Source organism: Oncorhynchus mykiss, chromosome 25, assembly GCF_057628025.1.
Source record: "Oncorhynchus mykiss isolate SJ-2025 chromosome 25, ASM5762802v1, whole genome shotgun sequence".
NCBI classification, from domain to species: domain Eukaryota; kingdom Metazoa; phylum Chordata; class Actinopteri; order Salmoniformes; family Salmonidae; genus Oncorhynchus; species Oncorhynchus mykiss.
Genome location: NC_143046.1, coordinates 9,272,981 through 9,293,707, shown reverse-complemented (window position 1 = coordinate 9,293,707; position 20,727 = coordinate 9,272,981). Strand labels below are relative to the sequence as shown.

The window sequence follows — 20,727 nt, the reverse complement described above, 5'->3', positions numbered from 1 at the left end:
TGCAGGAGTAAACAGAACTTGTAAACTCTTCTTGCTTTCTATTTCATATCTTTGTTATAGGGGAAGGAACACTGTGAGAGTTATAAAACACAACTTGTGTCCAAAGAGTAATCAGGAATGAGGACACAAAGAGTGGATTTCCAACTGCAGACTGACTGGTCAACATCAGAAAGACTAGGTACTAACATATCCAGGGGCAGGGTAGCCTAGTGGTTAGAGCGTTGGACTAGTAACCGGAAGGTTGCGAGTTCAAACCCCCGAGCTGACAAGGTACAAATCTGTCGTTCTGCCCCTGAACAGGCAGTTAACCCACTGTTCCCAGGCCGTCATTGAAAATAAGAATGTGTTCTTAACTGACTTGCCTGGTTAAATAAAGGTAAAAAAAAAAAAAAAAAAAAAAAAAAAAAAAATGTAATCAACGGTTAACCTCTACTGCCATCCTGGGGCCATCCTGTGAAACTGCAAAGATTCAAATCCTTGATTGCGCAATACAGTAATGCATTTCAGAAAACAAAGGACTTACCAACATATATGATATTATTTTATTGAAAAAAAAAAATGTTTTTACAGTGAAATATTGACCAACATAATGCTGATTTGTTACAGTAGTAAGCATGTCATTTCTAAATAATCAAGGTGCAATTTTTTCGTGTTGATTCCTTAAGACTTCTTTACTTGCTAACCATTTCATTATAATTATTATTTAAGATAGGAAGTGCACTTACATTCCTTACAACACTTTGATTGGTTATAGAACAGCCTATTGGTACGGTATTATATGAGGGGGGGAATTGATTGGCTGCTTTCATTCCATTTCCCTTTGAAACATCACACAGTCCCACCTGATTCGCAGATCTCCTTTCCAGCAGGTCTATTTAGGCACTTTGTACATGTCAACAACAAAACACCTTCAGAAAAAAAAACAGATCAATACACCCTCAACAGGAAGAACAACGTATTCCCAGGGGTCGTAAAATCAGAAGTGTCACCACTAGCAACAGGAAGAACAACGTATTCCCAGGGGTCGTAAAATCAGAAGTGTCACCACCCTCAACAGGAAGAACAACGTATTCCCAGGGGTCGTAAAATCAGAAGTGTCACCACTAGCAACAGGAAGAACAACGTATTCCCAGGGGTCGTAAAATCAGAAGTGTCACCACCCTCAACAGGAAGAACAACGTATTCCCAGGGGTCGTAAAATCAGAAGTGTCACCACTAGCAACAGGAAGAACAACGTATTCCCAGGGGTCGTAAAATCAGAAGTGTCACCACCCTCAACAGGAAGAACAACATATTCCCAGGGGTCGTAAAATCAGAAGTGTCACCACTAGCAACAGGAAGTAGCATTACGACCCATAGAACCAAAAATGATGACACAGTAAGCATCAGCTAGAAACGACTGTCACAATTAAAACTCCTAAAACTACTAGTTATGTGACCAGTACCTTACCCAGGGTAAAAGCCGATGACCAATAGCAGCATACCCACGGCCATTCAACCTTGAGAAGAAATCGAATAAAAATAATTCTGCATAAAAAAAGACAGTGTAAAACATTATGAAAAATAATCATGGTTCTGACAAGTTCATAGCAGTACAGTAGCAAGCCATGCAAAATCACTCAACTTAACTGTTTTACCTGAAAGTGAGTCTGAATCGTATCCTTAAACTACAGTACCACTACAGTAGCAGCTCAGTTACTGCTTGTTTGGTACAGGGCCAGTATCCACAAAGCGTTTTAGAGTACTGATCTAGGATCAGGTCCCGGTCTCTTATTCATTACGATTGTAAAGGTAAAACTGATCCTAGAGCAGCACTCCTACTCTGAGAGGCTTTGTGTATACAGGCCCAGTTCTCAATTGGCACTTTGATGAGATGAGAAGAGATGAGAGCAGAAGTTCCCTTCAGAATAAAGAAGACAAAATGTCAGTACACCAGTTCATTGAATGGTACATAATGTTCCCTGTGTCCACCATTTAGGGCAGAGAAGGTAATTTATCCACCATTTAACTAGAGTGGGCAGAGAAGGTCATTTATCCACCATTTAACTAGAGTGGGCAGAGAAGGTCATTTATCCATAATTTAGTTATTAGAGTGGAAAGAGAAGGTCATTTATCCATCATTTAGTTATTAGAGTGGACAGAGAAGGTGATTTTGAGGCAGCCCAGCTCTTTCCCCATAGCTCCCAGCACTCCTTGTACTCTGTAGTATCCGTTGGTCAGCCAGTAGGGCAGGTCAATGTCATGGAGGTAGAAGTCTGACTCTGGTAGTGTGTATGCCCCCTTAGAACAGACAGGAAATAGAGGTTTCAACCAATACACTTCCACTTCATCCCAAATGGCATCCTATACCCTATAAAGTGCACTACGTATGACCAAGGCCCATAGGGCTCTATTCAAAGGTAGTGCACCATGGTCGAAGTATATACAGGGATAAGGTGTCATTTGGGACACAGCCTTTGAGTGAAGCATGTTTTACTGTATAGAAAAGGTATGCACCCTCAGGAGAGAGAAAATAAGTCATTTGAACACAGTAGACATTGAGTAAACAGAAGAAAAACGTATCCTTGAGGAAAAACAGAATGAGTACTGAGCAACAGAACGCTAAGTGCACATGGCAACAGAACGCTAAGTGCATATTGGAAACAGAACGCTAAGTGCACATGGCAACAGAACGCTAAGTGCACATGGCAACAGAACGCTAAGTGCACATGGCAACAGAACTCTAAGTGCACATGGCAACAGAACGCTAAGTGCAAATGTTCAAAACATTCAGAGAACGTTTTGTTGTTAGGCTAGCTGCTGTTCAACAAACAGCACTCTGTTACCAATCATTCACAGTGCTATCAACGGACATTCACTACATTGCACTGATGAGGATATGAAAGAGGGAAGTAGCCTAAGCGGTAACCACTGAATAACAGGTACGTTCTACATCACATACCATGTAGGAGGGTTGTGTTCAAAAGGCACCAAATGGAAGAAAATGGACAGATATGCCTATAGAGGGACCAGGAACAACCATGATCATTTTTCATAGCAAAATGGTTTCAAATTATTGTGCCCTAATGAACACTACCACAAACTTGAGACTCACAGCTTTAAAGGGACAGTGGGCAGGGGATGGACTACAGTATAGACTCACAGCTTTAAAGGGACAGTGGGCAGGGGATGGACTACAGTATAGACTCACAGCTTTAAAGGGACAGTGGGCAGGGGATGGAATACAGTATAGACTCACAGCTTTAAAGGGTCAGTGGCAGGGGATGGAATACAGTATAGACTCACAGCTTTAAAGGGACAGTGGCAGGGGATGGAATACAGTATAGACTCACAGCTTTAAAGGGACAGTGGGCAGGAGAAGGAATACAGTATAGACTCACAGCTTTAAAGGGACAGTGGCAGGGGATGGAATACAGTATAGACTCACAGCTTTAAAGGGACAGTGGGCAGGGGATGGACTACAGTATAGACTCACAGCTTTAAAGGGACAGTGGGCAGGGGATGGAATACAGTATAGACTCACAGCTTTAAAGGGTCAGTGGCAGGGGATGGAATACAGTATAGACTCACAGCTTTAAAGGGACAGTGGGCAGGGGATGGAATACAGTATAGACTCACAGCTTTAAAGGGACAGTGGGCAGGGGATGGAATACAGTATAGACTCACAGCTTTAAAGGGACAGTGGCAGGGGATGGAATACAGTATAGACTCACAGCTTTAAAGGGACAGTGGGCAGGGGATGGACTACAGTATAGACTCACAGCTTTAAAGGGACAGTGGGCAGGGGATGGAATACAGTATAGACTCACAGCTTTAAAGGGACAGTGGCAGGGGAAGGAATACAGTATAGACTCACAGCTTTAAAGGGACAGTGGCAGGGGAAGGAATACAGTATAGACTCACAGCTTTAAAGGGACAGTGGGCAGGGGATGGACTACAGTATAGACTCACAGCTTTAAAGGGACAGTGGGCAGGGGATGGACTACAGTATAGACTCACAGCTTTAAAGGGACAGTGGCAGGGGATGGACTACAGTATAGACTCACAGCTTTAAAGGGACAGTGGCAGGGGATGGACTACAGTATGGACTCACAGCTTTAAAGGGACAGTGGCAGGGGAAGGAATACAGTATAGACTCACAGCTTTAAAGGGACAGTGGGCAGGGGAAGGAATACAGTATAGACTCACAGCTTTAAAGGGACAGTGGGCAGGGGATGGACTACAGTATAGACTCACAGCTTTAAAGGGACAGTGGCAGGGGATGGACTACAGTATAGACTCACAGCTTTAAAGGGACAGTGGGCAGGGGAAGGAATACAGTATAGACTCACAGCTTTAAAGGGACAGTGGGCAGGGGATGGACTACAGTATAGACTCACAGCTTTAAAGGGACAGTGGGCAGGGGATGGAATACAGTATAGACTCACAGCTTTAAAGGGACAGTGGGCAGGGGATGGACTACAGTATAGACTCACAGCTTTAAAGGGACAGTGGCAGGGGAAGGAATACAGTATAGACTCACAGCTTTAAAGGGACAGTGGCAGGGGAAGGAATACAGTATAGACTCACAGCTTTAAAGGGACAGTGGACAGGGGATGAACTACAGTATAGACTCACAGCTTTAAAGGGACAGTGGCAGGGGATGGAATACAGTATAGACTCACAGCTTTAAAGGGACAGTGGGCAGGGGATGGAATACAGTATAGACTCACAGCTTTAAAGGGACAGTGGGCAGGGGATGAACTACAGTATAGACTCACAGCTTTAAAGGGACAGTGGGCAGGGGATGGAATACAGTATAGACTCACAGCTTTAAAGGGACAGTGGGCAGGGGATGGACTACAGTATAGACTCACAGCTTTAAAGGGACAGTGGCAGGGGATGAACTACAGTATAGACTCACAGCTTTAAAGGGACAGTGGGCAGGGGAAGGAATACAGTATAGACTCACAGCTTTAAAGGGACAGTGGGCAGGGGATGAACTACAGTATAGACTCACAGCTTTAAAGGGACAGTGGGCAGGGGAAGGAATACAGTATAGACTCACAGCTTTAAAGGGACAGTGGCAGGGGATGCCGTAGGTGTGAAGAGGTTCAGGACAGTCCTGTCCTGGTGGTATCAGCAAGTTGAGCAGGTCACAGCCGTCTGTGTAATGGCAGCTCCCTATCTCTTCCAGACATGGGACCGTGACCCAGAACCCTGCCACCTCCTTCTCCAGGGTCACATTCACCTAAAAGAGAAATATATAGGGCCAGTTAAGTGGGATGTCTGGAAAAACATTGTAGGCTACAGTAACAGTGCACCTATCCACAAGGTAGGCCATCACAAGGTTACATTTACCTATGGACAAAATACTGTTATTTAACTACTGTTTGACTTTTGACTGGCCAATATGCATCCTAAATAGGACCAGGATGTTATGAAAAACAAAGTATCAATAAAATAACAAGTGTCAATAAAACGATATTTTACAGTTGTACCACCAAGCGTGGCCAAGTTACCTAAAGAGGAGAAAATCAGACCAGCGCCATGATGTTTTAAAGCCGTGTCTGATGCCACACTATTCTTGACTTGAACATTGTGCCCTAGTCGTTTACAGCAAAGAAGAAACGGTTATATTCTTCCCTTGCAATGATGTCACCATTGGAATTCTGCAATGATGTCACCATTGGAATTCTGCAATGATGTCACCATTGGAATTCTGCAATGATGTCACCATTGGAGTTCTGCAATGATGTCACCATTGGAATTCTGCAATGTTAGAAAGAATTCTGTGTAGGCTATCACTGCCCTACCAAGCTAAAAGGCAGTAACTGCTCATTTGGTCGAAAATTAGTTAATGTCATTTTTGCTACATTAAATACATGCTTAATCATGTGGACAAGTATCCTGCCTCTATTGTATTGTGTTCAGGAGAAAATAGGGGGGTCATGTTAGCAGTAACTGTATAAAGTTACTGTGAAACCAAGGTAAATAAAAGCCATTTTTTCTCAGTTCCACGCTATGAGCAGTTACTGCCTTTTTACTTGGTAGGAAAGGAAAATGATAATCTGGCACTGTGATCTAAGAAACTGATTTCCAAGAAGAACAATTAAGTTACTCTTCTATGTGTAACAGTATAACTTTACACCGTCCCCTCGCCCCGACCCGGGCTCGACCCAGGGACCCTCTGCACACATCAACAACTGCCTCCCACGAAGCATCGTTTCCCATCGCTCCACAAAAGCCACGGCCCTTGCAGAGCAAAGGGGAACCACTACTTCAAGGTCTCAGAGCAAGTGACGTCACTGATCGAAACCCTATTAGCGTGCACCACCGCTAACTAGCTAGCCATTTCATATCCGTTACATATGCATTGCATCAACTAAAGCAGAATGTCTAGTACGTCTGTTGCAAAAACTTTCCAAATGCAACAATATTACATTGGTGCATTCTTGATCAGAACATTGCCAACACCACTGTCAATGCCATCCCTTCTCTTGTGAACTCTACATAGTAAGGGTGAGCATTGTATCAGGAAGTATACTGTACATTTCATATCTATTTGGGTCATCAGTGCAGCAGAGTGGGGTTTATGTGGTGAGCTGCTCACATGAAGCTCATGGGATCAGTGAGTCAGACAAACCTTCCGCAGGCAAGTTTCTACCTGTTTAACAACACAGCACCCAGAACTACCCAGAGCCACCCAGAACTACCCAGAGCCCCCTAGAACTACCCAGAGCCCCCCAGAAGCACTCAGATCCAACAATAGACACACACAGACAAAGTGGAATAGGCTCTCACATGTCTGAATAGGCCTACAGACTGAAATGGCTAAGTAACAGCTTTCAATTCTGTTGGTAAGTTTTTCAGGAAGAACTGATGGTCTCTTATTTATTAGGGCTATAGTGTGTATAACTGTCTTTTACTGTGTCCATTTTTATCCACCAAGAGCCTATTCATTCTATATATATATATATATATATGTATATATTAAAAAGGCAGGCAATACCATATGCCATATACCTCACTAGCTACCAGCGCTGTAAAGTCTTTAAGTAAAAATACGTTAAAGTACAACTTTAGTAGTTTTTGGGGATATCTGTACTATTGATATTGTTGTCGCTACATTCCTAAAGAAAATGATGTACATTTTACATCATACATTTTCCTTTAGCAGGACAGGAAAATTGCCTTATTCACACACTTATCAAGAGAAAATCCTTGGTCATCCCTACTGCCCCTGATCTGGCGGACTCACTAAACACATGCCTTGTTTGTAAATGATGTCTGAGTGTTGGAGCATGTCCCTGGCTATCCGTAGATTAAAAAAAACAAGCAAATTCTACCTGGTTTGCTTAATATAAGGAATTTTAGATTATTTATACTTGTACTTTTACTCTTGATACTTAGGTATATTTTAGCAATTATATTTACTTTTGATACTTAAGTATATTTAAATCCAAATAATTTTAGATTTTTACTCAACTAGTATTTTACTGGGTAATTTTCACTTTTACTTGAGTAATTTTCTATTAAGGTATATTTACTTTGATTAACTATGACAATTCGGTACTTTTTCCACCACTGCCAGCTACCTAAACAAATCAGTATACTTCATAAGTAATCAAATTGCATTCAAGATCTCATTTGAGCATTTTAAGAGGAGACCCTTGGTGCATGCTTAGTACTAACAGCGAGGGGAGCGGCCAGCTCGACCGTTGTGTTCCCGGATGCACTGGCCGTTAGGTCCCCTGGAACTGTGATGGGGTCCGGGGACAGGGTTAGGGTCTTCAGAACCGCTGGGTCGTCTGGCTTACCGCAGTTCTCCCATGAGAACCCAAAGATCTGTGCAATAGTATTGAATAGTCTATGTTACTATACCATACATAATGAATTGATAGCGTAGGTTACTGAACAACATTTTAATACATTTACAGATATTTCACTCGCCTTTGCAGAATATGCCGTGCGCGTTTTCTCGAAATCCAAAGCGTCATTCACCTGCATTACAATGCACAGTGTTATCACAGCAGCAATACAGTTCTTCATTGTGCTAATCTACTCTACAGCATAACTATAAATAATTACGGTTAATTCAAAATAACAGCAGAAATCGCGTAAACTAAGATTGTGCGCGTTTTAAAAAGAATCGGTAACGACTGTGTCATAACACTTTGTGAGGCAATGCGGCAAAGATTTGTTTTCACATTTCAGTCCCACTTCCGTGTTTATCAACGCAAACTGGACGCTCGTCACGTGACAGACTCCATAAAGCGGGCGCAAATGTCAACGGACAAATCTTAATTGTTTCTCTCGCGCCCTCGCTCCTCTCTCCTTCTTCTCAAAACTCATTGTAGGAGAAAGTCAGATGGGCGGGATCTCTGGCTCTCTCATCCAATGGGGTTTGAGAAGGAGACGAGTGGAGAGAAGACGCGAGGAATTAAACAGTTGGGATCTTCCCACAGTCAGAAGTTTATTTACCAGATGCGTTAGAATATAAATATATTTACCAGATGTGTTAGTTTTCGTAATCAATTTAATCCCTCACTTGATACCTCCAATCAGGAAATAGGTCTTAATTCTTTAGATTGATCAATTGTGATACAGGCTTTTGTGAACAAATCGAATCCATAGCCAGTCCCCAGCATAAAGACAATTCAGTGGTTGCCAGATTTAGTTCTAAAAACAGTAGCCAAACATCTCAGCAAAACACCCATCCATTAGTATCCAATCCAGGTTCCAAAACAAGCATATAGCATTGCAGCTAAACCCATTGGATAGGCTTTAATCAATCAATCACATTTATTTATAGAGACCTATTTACAACAGCAGTTGTCACAAAGGCCTATACAGAAACCGAGCCTAAAACCCACGAGAGTAAGCAACGCAGATGTAGAGGCTTAATTGGTTGCTAGCCTGAGGCACTGCCTTTTGAAGACAACGTTTACACATATCTAGGTAGCTGGCCTATAGTTACAGTAGCAGACTTGTCAACGGACAGCATCTTGTTCTGCAGTACTGTTAATCTGCTTCCCACCACCAGATGGTGGTGTCGTCTTTATTTCCTCACCTCCCTGTGAACACCACGGCATGGCCTACTCTCAGAGATTTGACATCGTAGACAACGCTGAAAGCAAAGTCCAGCAGTGTCTTGCACAAGTTGCTTTGAATTTAAATGTTAAAATCCTTTCAGTGTTATTTTCTGATGTTATAACACTATAGTAGTGTTTTTGTCAGTCATATACCTAATCAGTCATATAGCCTTTATCTAGTCAGTCAAATATCCTATACCTAGTCAGTCATATAGCCTATACCTAGTCAGTCATATAGCCTTTATCTAGTCAGTCATATAGCCTTTATCTAGTCAGTCATATAGCCTATACCTAGTCAGTCATATAGTCTATACATCGAGAGGTATGTTGGGGGCCATGGTAGGGTTGTATGTTGGGGGGGATGGTAGGGAGGTATGTTGGGAGTGATGGTAGGGAGGTATGTTGGGGGGGTGGTAGGGTTGTATGTTGGGGGGGATGGTAGGGATGTATGTTGGGGGGGATGGTAGGGATGTATGTTGGGGGGGATGGTAGGGTTGTATGTTGGGGAGATGGTAGGGTTGTATGGGGGATATCCTATACCTAGTCAGTCATATAGCCTATACCTAGTCAGTCATATAGCCTTTATCTAGTCAGTCATATAGCCTTTATCTAGTCAGTCATATAGCCTATACATAGTCAGTCATATAGCCTTTATCTAGTCAGTCATATAGCCTTTATCTAGTCAGTCATATAGCCTATACATAGTCAGTCATATAGCCTATACATAGTCAGTCATATAGCCTATACATAGTCAGTCATATAGCCTTTATCTAGACAGTCATATAGCCTAAATGTCATGCATTGACAACATTTATCCCAGATAGGAAAAATATTGAAAAGTTCTACAAGCTGACCAGGTTAATATTCTACAGATGCATTAAGATATTTCTAGCAATGCAGCTCATGCAAACAGCCATTGGATGAATGTAACATGCAGCGCCCTCTACACACACGCTGATTTAAATATATTCTGGTAGGACAGCTAATAACCCTGAGACAGCATAGTGACAGGGCCTGTGGGACAGCTAATAACCCTGAGACAGCATAGTGACAGGGCCTGTGGGACAGCTAATAACCCTGGGACAGCATAGTGACAGGGCTGGTGGGACAGCATAGTGACAGGACTGGTGGGACACATAATAACCCTGAGACAGCATAGTGACAGGCCCTGTGGGACAGCTAATAACCCTGGGACAGCATAGTGACAGGGCTGGTGGGACAGCATAGTGACAGGACTGGTGGGACACATAATAACCCTGAGACAGCATAGTGACAGGCCCTGTGGGACAGCTAATAACCCTGAGACAGCATAGTGACATAGCCTGTGGGACAGCTAATAACCCTGAGACAGCATAGTGACAGGACTGGTGGGACAGCATAGTGACAGGACTGGTGGGACAGCTAATAACCCTGAGACAATATAGTGACAGGACTGGTGGGACAGCATAGTGACAGGGCTGGTGGGACAGCATAGTGACAGGGCTGGTGGGACAGCATAGTGACAGGACTGGTGGGACAGCTAATAACCCTGAGACAATATAGTGACAGGACTGGTGGGACAGCATAGTGACAGGGCTGGTGGGACAGCATAGTGACAGGATTGGTGGGACAGCTAATAACCCTGAGACAATATAGTGACAGGACTGGTGGGACAGCATAGTGACAGGGCTGGTGGGACAGCATAGTGACAGGACTGGTGGGACAGCTAATAACCCTGAGACAATATAGTGACAGGACTGGTGGGACAGCATAGTGACAGGGCTGGTGGGACAGCATAGTGACAGGGCTGGTGGGACAGCTAATAACCCTGAGACAGCTTAGTGACAGGACTGGTGGGACAGCATAGTGACAGGGCCTGTGGGACAGCTAATAACCCTGAGACAGCATAGTGACAGGCCCTGTGGGACAGCTAATAACCCTGGGACAGCATAGTGACAGGGCTGGTGGGACAGCATAGTGACAGGACTGGTGGGACACATAATAACCCTGAGACAGCATAGTGACAGGCCCTGTGAGACAGCTAATAACCCTGGGATAGCATAGTGACAGGGCTGGTGGGACAGCATAGTGACAGGACTGGTGGGACACATAATAACCCTGAGACAACATAGTGACATAGCCTGTGGGACAGCTAATAACCCTGAGACAGCAGAATGACAGGGCTGGTGGGACAGATAATAACCCTGAGACAGCATAGTGACAGGACTGGTGGGACAGCATAGTGACAGGACTGGTGGGACAGCTAATAACCCTGAGACAATATAGTGACAGGACTGGTGGGACAGCATAGTGACAGGCCTGGTGGGACAGCATAGTGACAGTGCTGGTGGGACAGCATAGTGACAGGACTGGTAGGACAGCATATTGACAGGGCTGGTGGGACAGCTAATAACCCTGAGACATCAGCATGACAGGGCTGGTGGGACAGCATAGTGACAGGGCTGGTGGGACAGCTAATAACCCTGAGACAATATAGTGACAGGACTGGTGGGACAGCATAGTGACAGGGCTGGTGGGACAGCATAGTGACAGGGCTGGTGGGACAGCTAATAACCCTGAGACAGCATAGTGACAGGACCGGTGGGACAGCATAGTGACAGGACTGGTGGGACAGCATAGTGACAGGGCTGGTGGGACAGCTAATAACCCTGAGACAGCATCGTGACAGGGCTGGTGGGACAGCATAGTGACAGGACTGGTGGGACAGCTAATAACCCTGAGACAGCATCGTGACAGGGCTGGTGGGACAGCTAATAACCCTGAGACAGCATCGTGACAGGGCTGGTGGGACAGATAATAACCCTGAGACAGCATAGTGATAGGGCTGGTGGGACAGCTAATAACCCTGAGACAGCATAGTGACAGGACTGGTGGGACATCATAGTGACAGGACTGGAGGGACAGCATAGAGACAGGACTGGTAGGACAGCATATTGACAGGGCTGGTGGGACAGCTAATAACCCTGAGACAGAGGCATGACAGGGCTGGTGGGACAGCATAGTGACAGGTTCTGTGGGACAGATAATAACCCTGAGACAGCATAGTGACAGGTTCTGTGGGACAGATAATAACCCTGAGACAGCGTAGTGACAGGTTCTGTGGGACAGATAATAATCCTGAGACAGCAGAATGACAGGGCTGGTGGATTGATATAGCTCTGTTCAGCCTTGAGGTTGACAATCCTCATGTTGTCATGGGAAAACTCATTAAAACAGTAAATGAACTGCTGTTAGCCTTCAGATCACACTGCCAGTGTGCAAAAGTCCCTCTTCAGTCTTCCCTCAGCATGTGTACATGCAGCATAAGTATCAGAACAGGTCATGTCCCTGTCTCATAGGCTATTCTCAGCTTCATGCCACTATGGGCGAAACTACTTTAGCATGTCTAGATCTGGAAATTAAATGGGAATAAAATTATGTTTTCAAGTAAGAATGTAACACCGTGTACTAGGACTGGTAGGGCTGGTAGGACTGGTAGGGCTGGTAGGGCTGGTAGGGCTGTAACACCATGTACTAGGGCTGGTAGGGCTGGTAGGGCTGGTAGGGCTGTAACATAATGTACTAGGGATGGTAGGGCTGGTAGGGCTGGTAGGACTGGTAGGGCTGATAGGGCTGTAACACCATGTACTAGGGATGGTAGGGCTGGTAGGGCTGTAACATCATGTACTAGGGATGGTAGGGCTGGTAGGGCTGGTAGGGCTGTAACACCATGTACTAGGGCTGGTAGGGCTTACAGGGCTGTAACACCATGTACTAGGGCTGGTAGGACTGGTAGGGCTGATAGGGCTGTAACACCATGTACTAGTGCTGGTAGGGCTGGTAGGGCTGTAACACCATGTACTATGGCTGGTAGGGCTTGTAGGTCTGGTAGGGCTGTATCACCATGTACTAGGACTGGTAGGTCTGGTAGGTCTGGTAGGGCTGGTAGTGCTATTAGGGCTGTAACACCATGTACTATGGCTGGAGGGCTGGTAGGGCTGGTAGGGCTGTATCACCATGTACGAGGACTGGTAGGGCTGGTAGGTCTGGTAGGGCTGGTAATGCTATTAGGGCTGTAACACCATGTACTAGGCCTGGTAGGGCTGGTAGGGCTGTAACACCATGTACTAGGGCTGGTAGGGCTGGTAGGGCTGTAACACTATGTACTAGGGCTGGTAGGGCTGGTAGGGCTGGTAGGGCTGTAACACCATGTACTAGGGATGGTAGGGCTGGTAGGGCTGGTAGGGCTGTAACACCATGTACTAGGGCTGGTAGGGCTGGTAGGGCTGTAACACCATGTACTAGGGATGGTAGGGCTGGTAGGGCTGTAACACCATGTACTAGGGCTGGTAGTGCTGGTAGGGCTGGTAGGGCTGTAACACCATGTACTATATCCTCATATTGCTACTGCTGTATCATCAAATGAACTCTCTAAATGGGTCTCACAAATGGCTAATACAATGAATGTTATCTGATGTTAGCAAGTTCTTGATTTCCTGAACCTATTGCTACATATATTAATACGGGCCATTTACAGCCTTTCCTTGGGGAAGTTATCAGAGATAAAGATAATATGGAAAAGAGCAAACCAAGCAAGATTTAAAAAAACATACATTCAGCAGTCCATTAATCAGTTGGTGTGTGGAAGTGTGTGTGTGTGCTGTGGGGTTGAAGCTACGAACCCATAGGTTTAGCTGTCTCATCCCTACCAAGCTGTTTGGGAGGGAGGCTGAACAATGATCCTGTGATGTAGCAGACGTAAGAAATGTCTCCACGTGCTGTGGCAGCTTTCATAGCTGGGATAAGTTATTTCCTCTTCACGTGCACAGCTTCAGGATAGTCCATCTTGAGGAAGATATAGGCTCCTCTCGGGTTCTCAGCTCTTTCCAGAACAGTTACCTTGTCCTTGAATCTCAGGAACTTGACCACTATTGGCCTGGGCCTGGGTCTGTCGCCTGGGTCTGTCACCTGGGCCTGTCGCCTCGGCCTGTCGCCTCGGCCTGTGGTAGGTTTTCCAGTCCTGTGGGAGCACTCCACCTCAATCTTCCTGTAGTTCATCTTCAGTTTCTCCAAGATCCTTTCCCTCACGTTGTTTGCTGGTAGGGCTGAAAGAGCTGGTAGGGATGGTAGGTATGGTAGGATGTATGCTGGTAGGGTTGGTAGAGCTAGTACAGATAGGTATGGTAGGGATGGTAGGGATGGTAGGGTTGTATGTTGGGAGGGATGGTAGGGTTGTATGTTGGGAGGGATGGTAGGGTTGTATGTTGGGGGGATGGTAGGGTTGTATGTTGGGAGGGATGGTAGGGTTGTATGTTGGGAAGGATGGTAGGGTTGTATGTTGGGAGGGATGGTAGGGTTGTATGTTGGGAGGGATGGTAGGGTTATATGGGGGGATTGTAGGGAGGTATGTTGGGGGGATGGTAGGGTTGTATGTTGGGAGGGATGGTAGGGTTGTATGTTGGGAGGGATGGTAGGGTTCTATGGGGGGATTGTAGGGAGGTATGTTGGGGGGATGGTAGGGTTGTATGGGGGGATTGTAGGGAGGTATGTTGGGGGGATGGTAGGGTTGTATGTTGGGGGGATGGTAGGGTTGTATGTTGGGAGGGATGGTAGGGTTGTATGGGGGGATGGTAGGGAGGTATGTTGGGGGGGATGGTAGCGAGGTCTGTTGGGGGGGATGGTAGGGTTGTATGGGGGGATGGTAGGGTTGTATGTTGGGAGGGATGGTAGGGTTGTATGTTGGGAGGGATGGTAGGGAGGTATGTTGGGGGGGATGGTAGGGTTGTATGTTGGGGGGATGATAGGGTTGTATGGGGGAATGGTAGGGAGGTATGTTGGGAGGGATGGTAGGGTTGTATGTTGGGGGGATGGTAGGGTTGTATGTTGGAGAGATGGTAGGGTTGTATGGGGGGATGGTAGGGATGTATGTTGGGGGGGATGGTAGGGAGGTATGTTGGGGGGGATGGTAAGGATGTATGTTGGGGGGGATGGTAGGGAGGTATGTTGGGAGTGATGGTAGGGAGGTATGTTGGGGGCCATGGTAGGGTTGTATGTTGGGGGGGATGGTAGGGAGGTATGTTGGGGGCGATGGTAGGGAGGTATGTTGGGGGCCATGGTAGGGTTGTATGTTGGGGGGGATGGTAGGGAGGTATGTTGGGGGCGATGGTAGGGTTGTATGTTGGGGGGGATGGTAGGGATGTATGTTGGGGGGGATGGTAAGGATGTATTTTGGGGGGGATGGTAGGGAGGTATGTTGGGAGTGATGTTAGGGAGGTATGTTGGGGGGGTGGTAGGGTTGTATGGGGGGATGGTAGGGAGGTATGTTGGGAGGGATGGTAGGGAGTTCTATCTAAGTGTTTCTAGTTTATACAGGACTAAGCCTATAAAATCAACACAAGACAACATTGGCTAATCAGATTCCCAGGCTGACGTAGACCTGTATGAGTTATGTTGGAGTGGTACCAATTCTATGATGTTATCAAACAGTCCTCTCTCTCTCTCTCATTTGATCCAGACAGACGGTAGGACAGGGTGCACCAGACAGACTCCTCTCTCTGGCATCACCAAGAATGCGTCCAAAATGGCACCCTGTTTCCTTACTTCCTTTATTATTCCATAATAATACAAAGCTCTGGTCAAAAGTAGTGCACTAAATAAGGAATAGGGTACCTGGTGGGACGCATAACCAAATCTTTCTTCCTTTGATTGTCTGAGCTGATCTTCCATCAATCGCGTCTCTCCTCGTCTTCCCTCCCTCTCTCTGTCTCAGACATTAAACAGTGTGAAGAGGATTTAACAAAACATATTTTTCCCATCTCTTTAGCCCCTTCCACACTGTGGAAGCCAAGCTGTGAAGCCACACTGTGGAAGCCATGCTGTGAAGCCACACTGTGGAAGCCAAGCTGTGAAGCCACACTGTGGAAGCCATGCTGTGAAGCCACACTGTGGAAGCCATGCTGTGAAGCCACACTGTGGAAGCCATGCTGTGAAGCCACACTGTGGAAGCCATGCTGTGAAGCCACACTGTGGAAGCCAAGCTGTGAAGCCACACTGTGGAAGCCATGCTGTGAAGCCACACTGTGGAAGCCATGCTGTGAAGCCACACTGTGGAAGCAATGCTGTGAAGCCATGCTGTGAAGCCACACTGTGAAGCCACACTGTGAAGCCACACTGTGGAAGCCATGCTGTGAAGCCATGCTGTGAAGCCATGCTGTGAAGCCACACTGTGGAAGCCATGCTGTGAAGCCACACTGTGGAAGCCAAGCTGTGAAGCCACACTGTGGAAGCCATGCTGTGAAGCCACACTGTGGAAGCCATGCTGTGAAGCCACACTGTGGAAGCCATGCTGTGAAGCCATGCTGTGAAGCCACACTGTGGAAGCCATGCTGTGAAGCCATGCTGTGAAGCCATGCTGTGAAGCCACACTGTGGAAGCCATGCTGTGAAGCCACACTGTGGAAGCCATGCTGTGAAGCCACACTGTGAAGCCATGCTGTGAAGCCACACTGTGAAGCCACACTGTGAAGCCATGCTGTGAAGCCACACTGTGGAAGCCATGCTGTGAAGCCACACGGTGAAGCCATGCTGTGAAGCCACACTGTGAAGCCATGCTGTGAAGCCAGGCTGTGAAGCCATGCTGTGAAGCCAGGCTGTGAAGCCATGCTGTGAAGCCATGCTGTGAAGCCATGCTGTGAAGCCAGGCTGTGAAGCCACACTGTGAAGCCACACTGTGGAAGCCACACTGTGGAAGCCATGCTGTGAAGCCACGCTGTGAAGCCATGCTGTGAAGCCAGGCTGTGAAGCCACACTGTGAAGCCATGCTGTGAAGCCACGCTGTGAAGCCACACTTCTTTATACTGTGGTCTTCGCTTTCTTTTGAATACCTCTGTGTCAGTATTGAGGTGAAAGCTTCCTTCACATGTTTCAGTAACTTCATACGACAGGTTATTCCTTTGTGTCAGTCCATATAAAACACATGTTTTCCATGTCTCTATAGAACCCTCCTGTCATTATTACCCATGATTACCCTTGTTATTACCCATGATAACCCTTGTTATTACCCACTATTACCCTTGTTATTACCCAATATTACCTGTGTTATTACCCACTATTACCCCTGTTAATACCCATTATTACCCTTGTAATTACCCATTATTACCCTTGTTATTACCCAATATTACCCTTGTTATTACCCAATATTACCCATGTTAATACCCATTATTACCCTTGTTATTACCCACTATTACCCTTGTTATTACCCAATATTACCCTTGTTATTACCCACTATTACCCTTGTTATTACCCACTATTACCCTTGTTATTACCCACTATTACCCTTGTTAATACCCACTATTACCCTTGTTATTACCCATTATTACCCTTGTTATTACCCAATATTACCCTTGTTATTACCCAATATTACCCTTGTTATTACCCACTATTACCCCTGTTAATGCCCATTATAACCCGTGTTATTACCCATTATTACCCCTGTTAATACCCATTATTACCCTTGTTATTACCCACTATTACCCTTGTTATTACCCACTATTACCCCTGTTAATACCCATTATTACCCTTGTTATTACCCACTATTACCCTTGTTATTACCCAATATTACCCTTGTTATTACCCACTATTACCCTTGTTATTGCCCACTATTACCCTTGTCATTACCCACTATTACCCTTGTTAATACCCACTATTACCCTTGTTATTACCCATTATTACCCTTGTTATTACCCAATATTACCCTTGTTATTACCCAATATTACCCGTGTTATTACCCACTATTATCCCTGTTAATACCATTATAACCCTTGTTATTACCCATTATTACCCCTGTTAATACCCATTATTACCCTTGTTATTACCCACTATTACCCTTGTTATTACTCAATATTACCCTTGTTATTACCCATTATTACCCTTGTTATTACCCATTATTACCCTTGTAACACTGTTTCATGTTGCGTTACGCCCAGGTGATTGGAAGGTTCTGATGTCGTTCCATATCAAAACTGCACATATTGAAGTTGGAGTCCTCTTGTTATATTCCTGGCCGGTCTATCACAGTATAGCTATCAAGCCGTTGAGGAAATGTTACCTCATGAGTCCGACAGACGGTGTGTTAACTGTACTGTCACATCATGAGTCAGACAGATGGTGTGTTAACTGTACTGTCTCATCATGAGTCAGACAGATGGTGTGTTCACTGAACTGTCACATCATGAGTCAGACAGATGGCGTGTTAGCTGTACTGTCTCATCATGAGTCAGACAGATGGTGTGTTAACTGTACTGTTACATCATGAGTCAGACAGATAGTGTGTTAACTGTACTGTCTCATCATGAGTCAGACAGATGGTGTGTTCACTGTACTGTCACATCATGAGTCAGACAGATGGTGTGTTAGCTGTACTGTCTCATCATGAGTCAGACAGATGGTGTGTTAACTGTACTGTCACATCATGAGTCAGACAGATAGTGTGTTAGCTGTACTGTCTCATCATGAGTCAGACAGATGGTGTGTTAACTGTACTGTCACATCATGAGTCAGACAGATGGTGTGTTAACTGTACTGTTACATCATGAGTCAGACAGATGGTGTGTTAACTGTACTGTTACATCATGAGTCAGACAGATAGTGTGTTAACTGTACTGTCTCATCATGAGTCAGACAGATGGTGTGTTAACTGTACTGTCTCATCATGAGTCAGACAGATGGTGTGTTAACTGTACTGTCTCATCCTGAGTCAGACATATGGTGTGTTAACTGTACTGTCACATCATGAGTCAGACAGATAGTGTGTTAACTGTACTGTCAGGGTGATAAAGCATACGTCTTGGCGGGAATGATAATTGTTAATTTATTCATATGGTTTGCGTTCATCTTTTTGTTAATTGAAAGCAATATTGATTACATTTCCCTCACCTTCACTTTTGGTGAAACAGTTGGAAAAGATTTAGAAAAAATGCCACTCTGACTGTCGACCGCATGCATTAGCAGCCCTGACTATGACTCACCATGTCATGACCTTGCCTATGAGATTGATATTATTAAAGTTCCTAGCAAAAGTTTGTGTGTGTGAGAGTTTGTTTGTGTTTATATGCGTGTATGTGTGTGTGTGTGTGTGTGTGTGTGTGTGTGTGTGTGTGTGTGTGTGTGTGTGTATGTGTGTGTGTGTGTGTGTATGTGTGTATGTGTGTGTGTGTGTGTGTGTGTGTGTGTGTGTGTGTGTGTGTGTGTGTGTGTGTGTGTGTGTGTGTGTGTGTGTGTGTGTGTGTGTGTGTTTGTGTCCCACAACTGTTGCGAGGGATGTTAGGGACAATATGGGATGAATCACAATAATTGTTTGCTAAAATAATAATTGCTTGCCATAATGTATATCTGGTAATGTCGAGACTGATAAGAGATAACATTCCTTGCAGTAAATTGCCTACATTACTACAAATATTAATAGCTAATTATAGAAAATAAGATAAACAGGAATATTTAATAATATATTTTTTTAATAGCTATATATAATACAAATTGAGGTGAGGGCGATGGAAATGCAATTGGCGGTTAATCTGCTTCTGTTCTGTGGGTGGCACTGTGTGCTCTTTTCCAAGGATGGATCCTGGTCTCTCTCGGGGGCCATGGGATCCCGGGTGTCGGGGGTGGTCTACTGGGCAACGGGATGACAACCCAATTCAGGATGAGGAGGGGTTTTAGTGGGTGGAATAGTGGGGACCAATTGGAGGTTTACTTAGTAGCAATGCAAATATCATGGTTCAGCTATATAGACACTCCATCATCATGTTACTTTTTAATGGTACGTTTACAAACATATATTATGATAAATAGAATTGAAACTTGTGTCTCATTATTGTAATGGGTGAAATAATAAGCCAGTTATAATTGTAATGGCTTAGCAGATAATAAGAAAAGACAAGTAGTACTGATCTGGTTTAAAGAGAAGGAACCTGATATCTATCGTTTACAGGAAACTAATTTAACAAGTTTAGATGAAGTTATGTGGGGAAATAACTGGGGGGGGGGGGGGGATATACTTCTCTCATGGGCAAAGAAATTCAAAAGGGGCGATGATATTAACTAAAACTAAAACCATTAACTAACATTGTGATGCAAATGTACGAATTGTCCAAACAGATCCTCAAGGTAGATGGATTATTTTAAATATGTTATTGGACAATAAACAGATATGGCTTATTAACCTATACGACGGTCCAAGTAATGATGATCCAAGCTTCTTTGAAAATATATATAAGAATTTATCAACTCTACAAGCAACACTAGACTCTATTTTATTTATCTAGGCAAGTCAGTTAAGAACAAATTCTCATTTTCAATGACGGCCTAGGAACAGTGGGCAGAACGACTGTTCAGGGGCAGAACGACAGATTTGTACCTTGTCAGTTCGGGGATTTGAACTTGCAACCTTCTGGTTACTAGTCTAACGCTCTAAGCACTAGGCTACCCTGCCGCCCTAGACTACCCTCCCTGGTGGGGGATTTTAATATGGTCTTAAATACCTCTATGGACCAGAAAGGAAATTACACTACAAACTATCACCCTCAGGCACTTATGGAAATCATGAATGTCATGGATATACTGGAATTAGTTGATATATGGAGGCTTAAATACCCTGACCTAGTGAGATATACAGTTGA

At 44.8% G+C, this 20,727-nt stretch overlaps 1 protein-coding gene across 1 annotated transcript; it reads right to left on the bottom strand.

Moving 5' to 3' along the window:
- Positions 1 to 528: 528 nt before the first annotated feature.
- LOC118946016 (ganglioside GM2 activator-like) lies at positions 529 to 8,882 on the bottom strand. Its single transcript, XM_090221536.1, has 4 exons — positions 7,933 to 8,882; positions 7,675 to 7,827; positions 5,048 to 5,230; positions 529 to 2,280 (listed from the first exon to the last, which is right to left on the bottom strand). The coding sequence occupies exons 1-4, from the start codon at positions 8,029 to 8,031 to the stop codon at positions 2,122 to 2,124; spliced, it is 594 nt and encodes a 197-aa protein (XP_090077662.1). The 5' UTR covers positions 8,032 to 8,882; the 3' UTR covers positions 529 to 2,121.
- Positions 8,883 to 20,727: the final 11,845 nt, after the last annotated feature.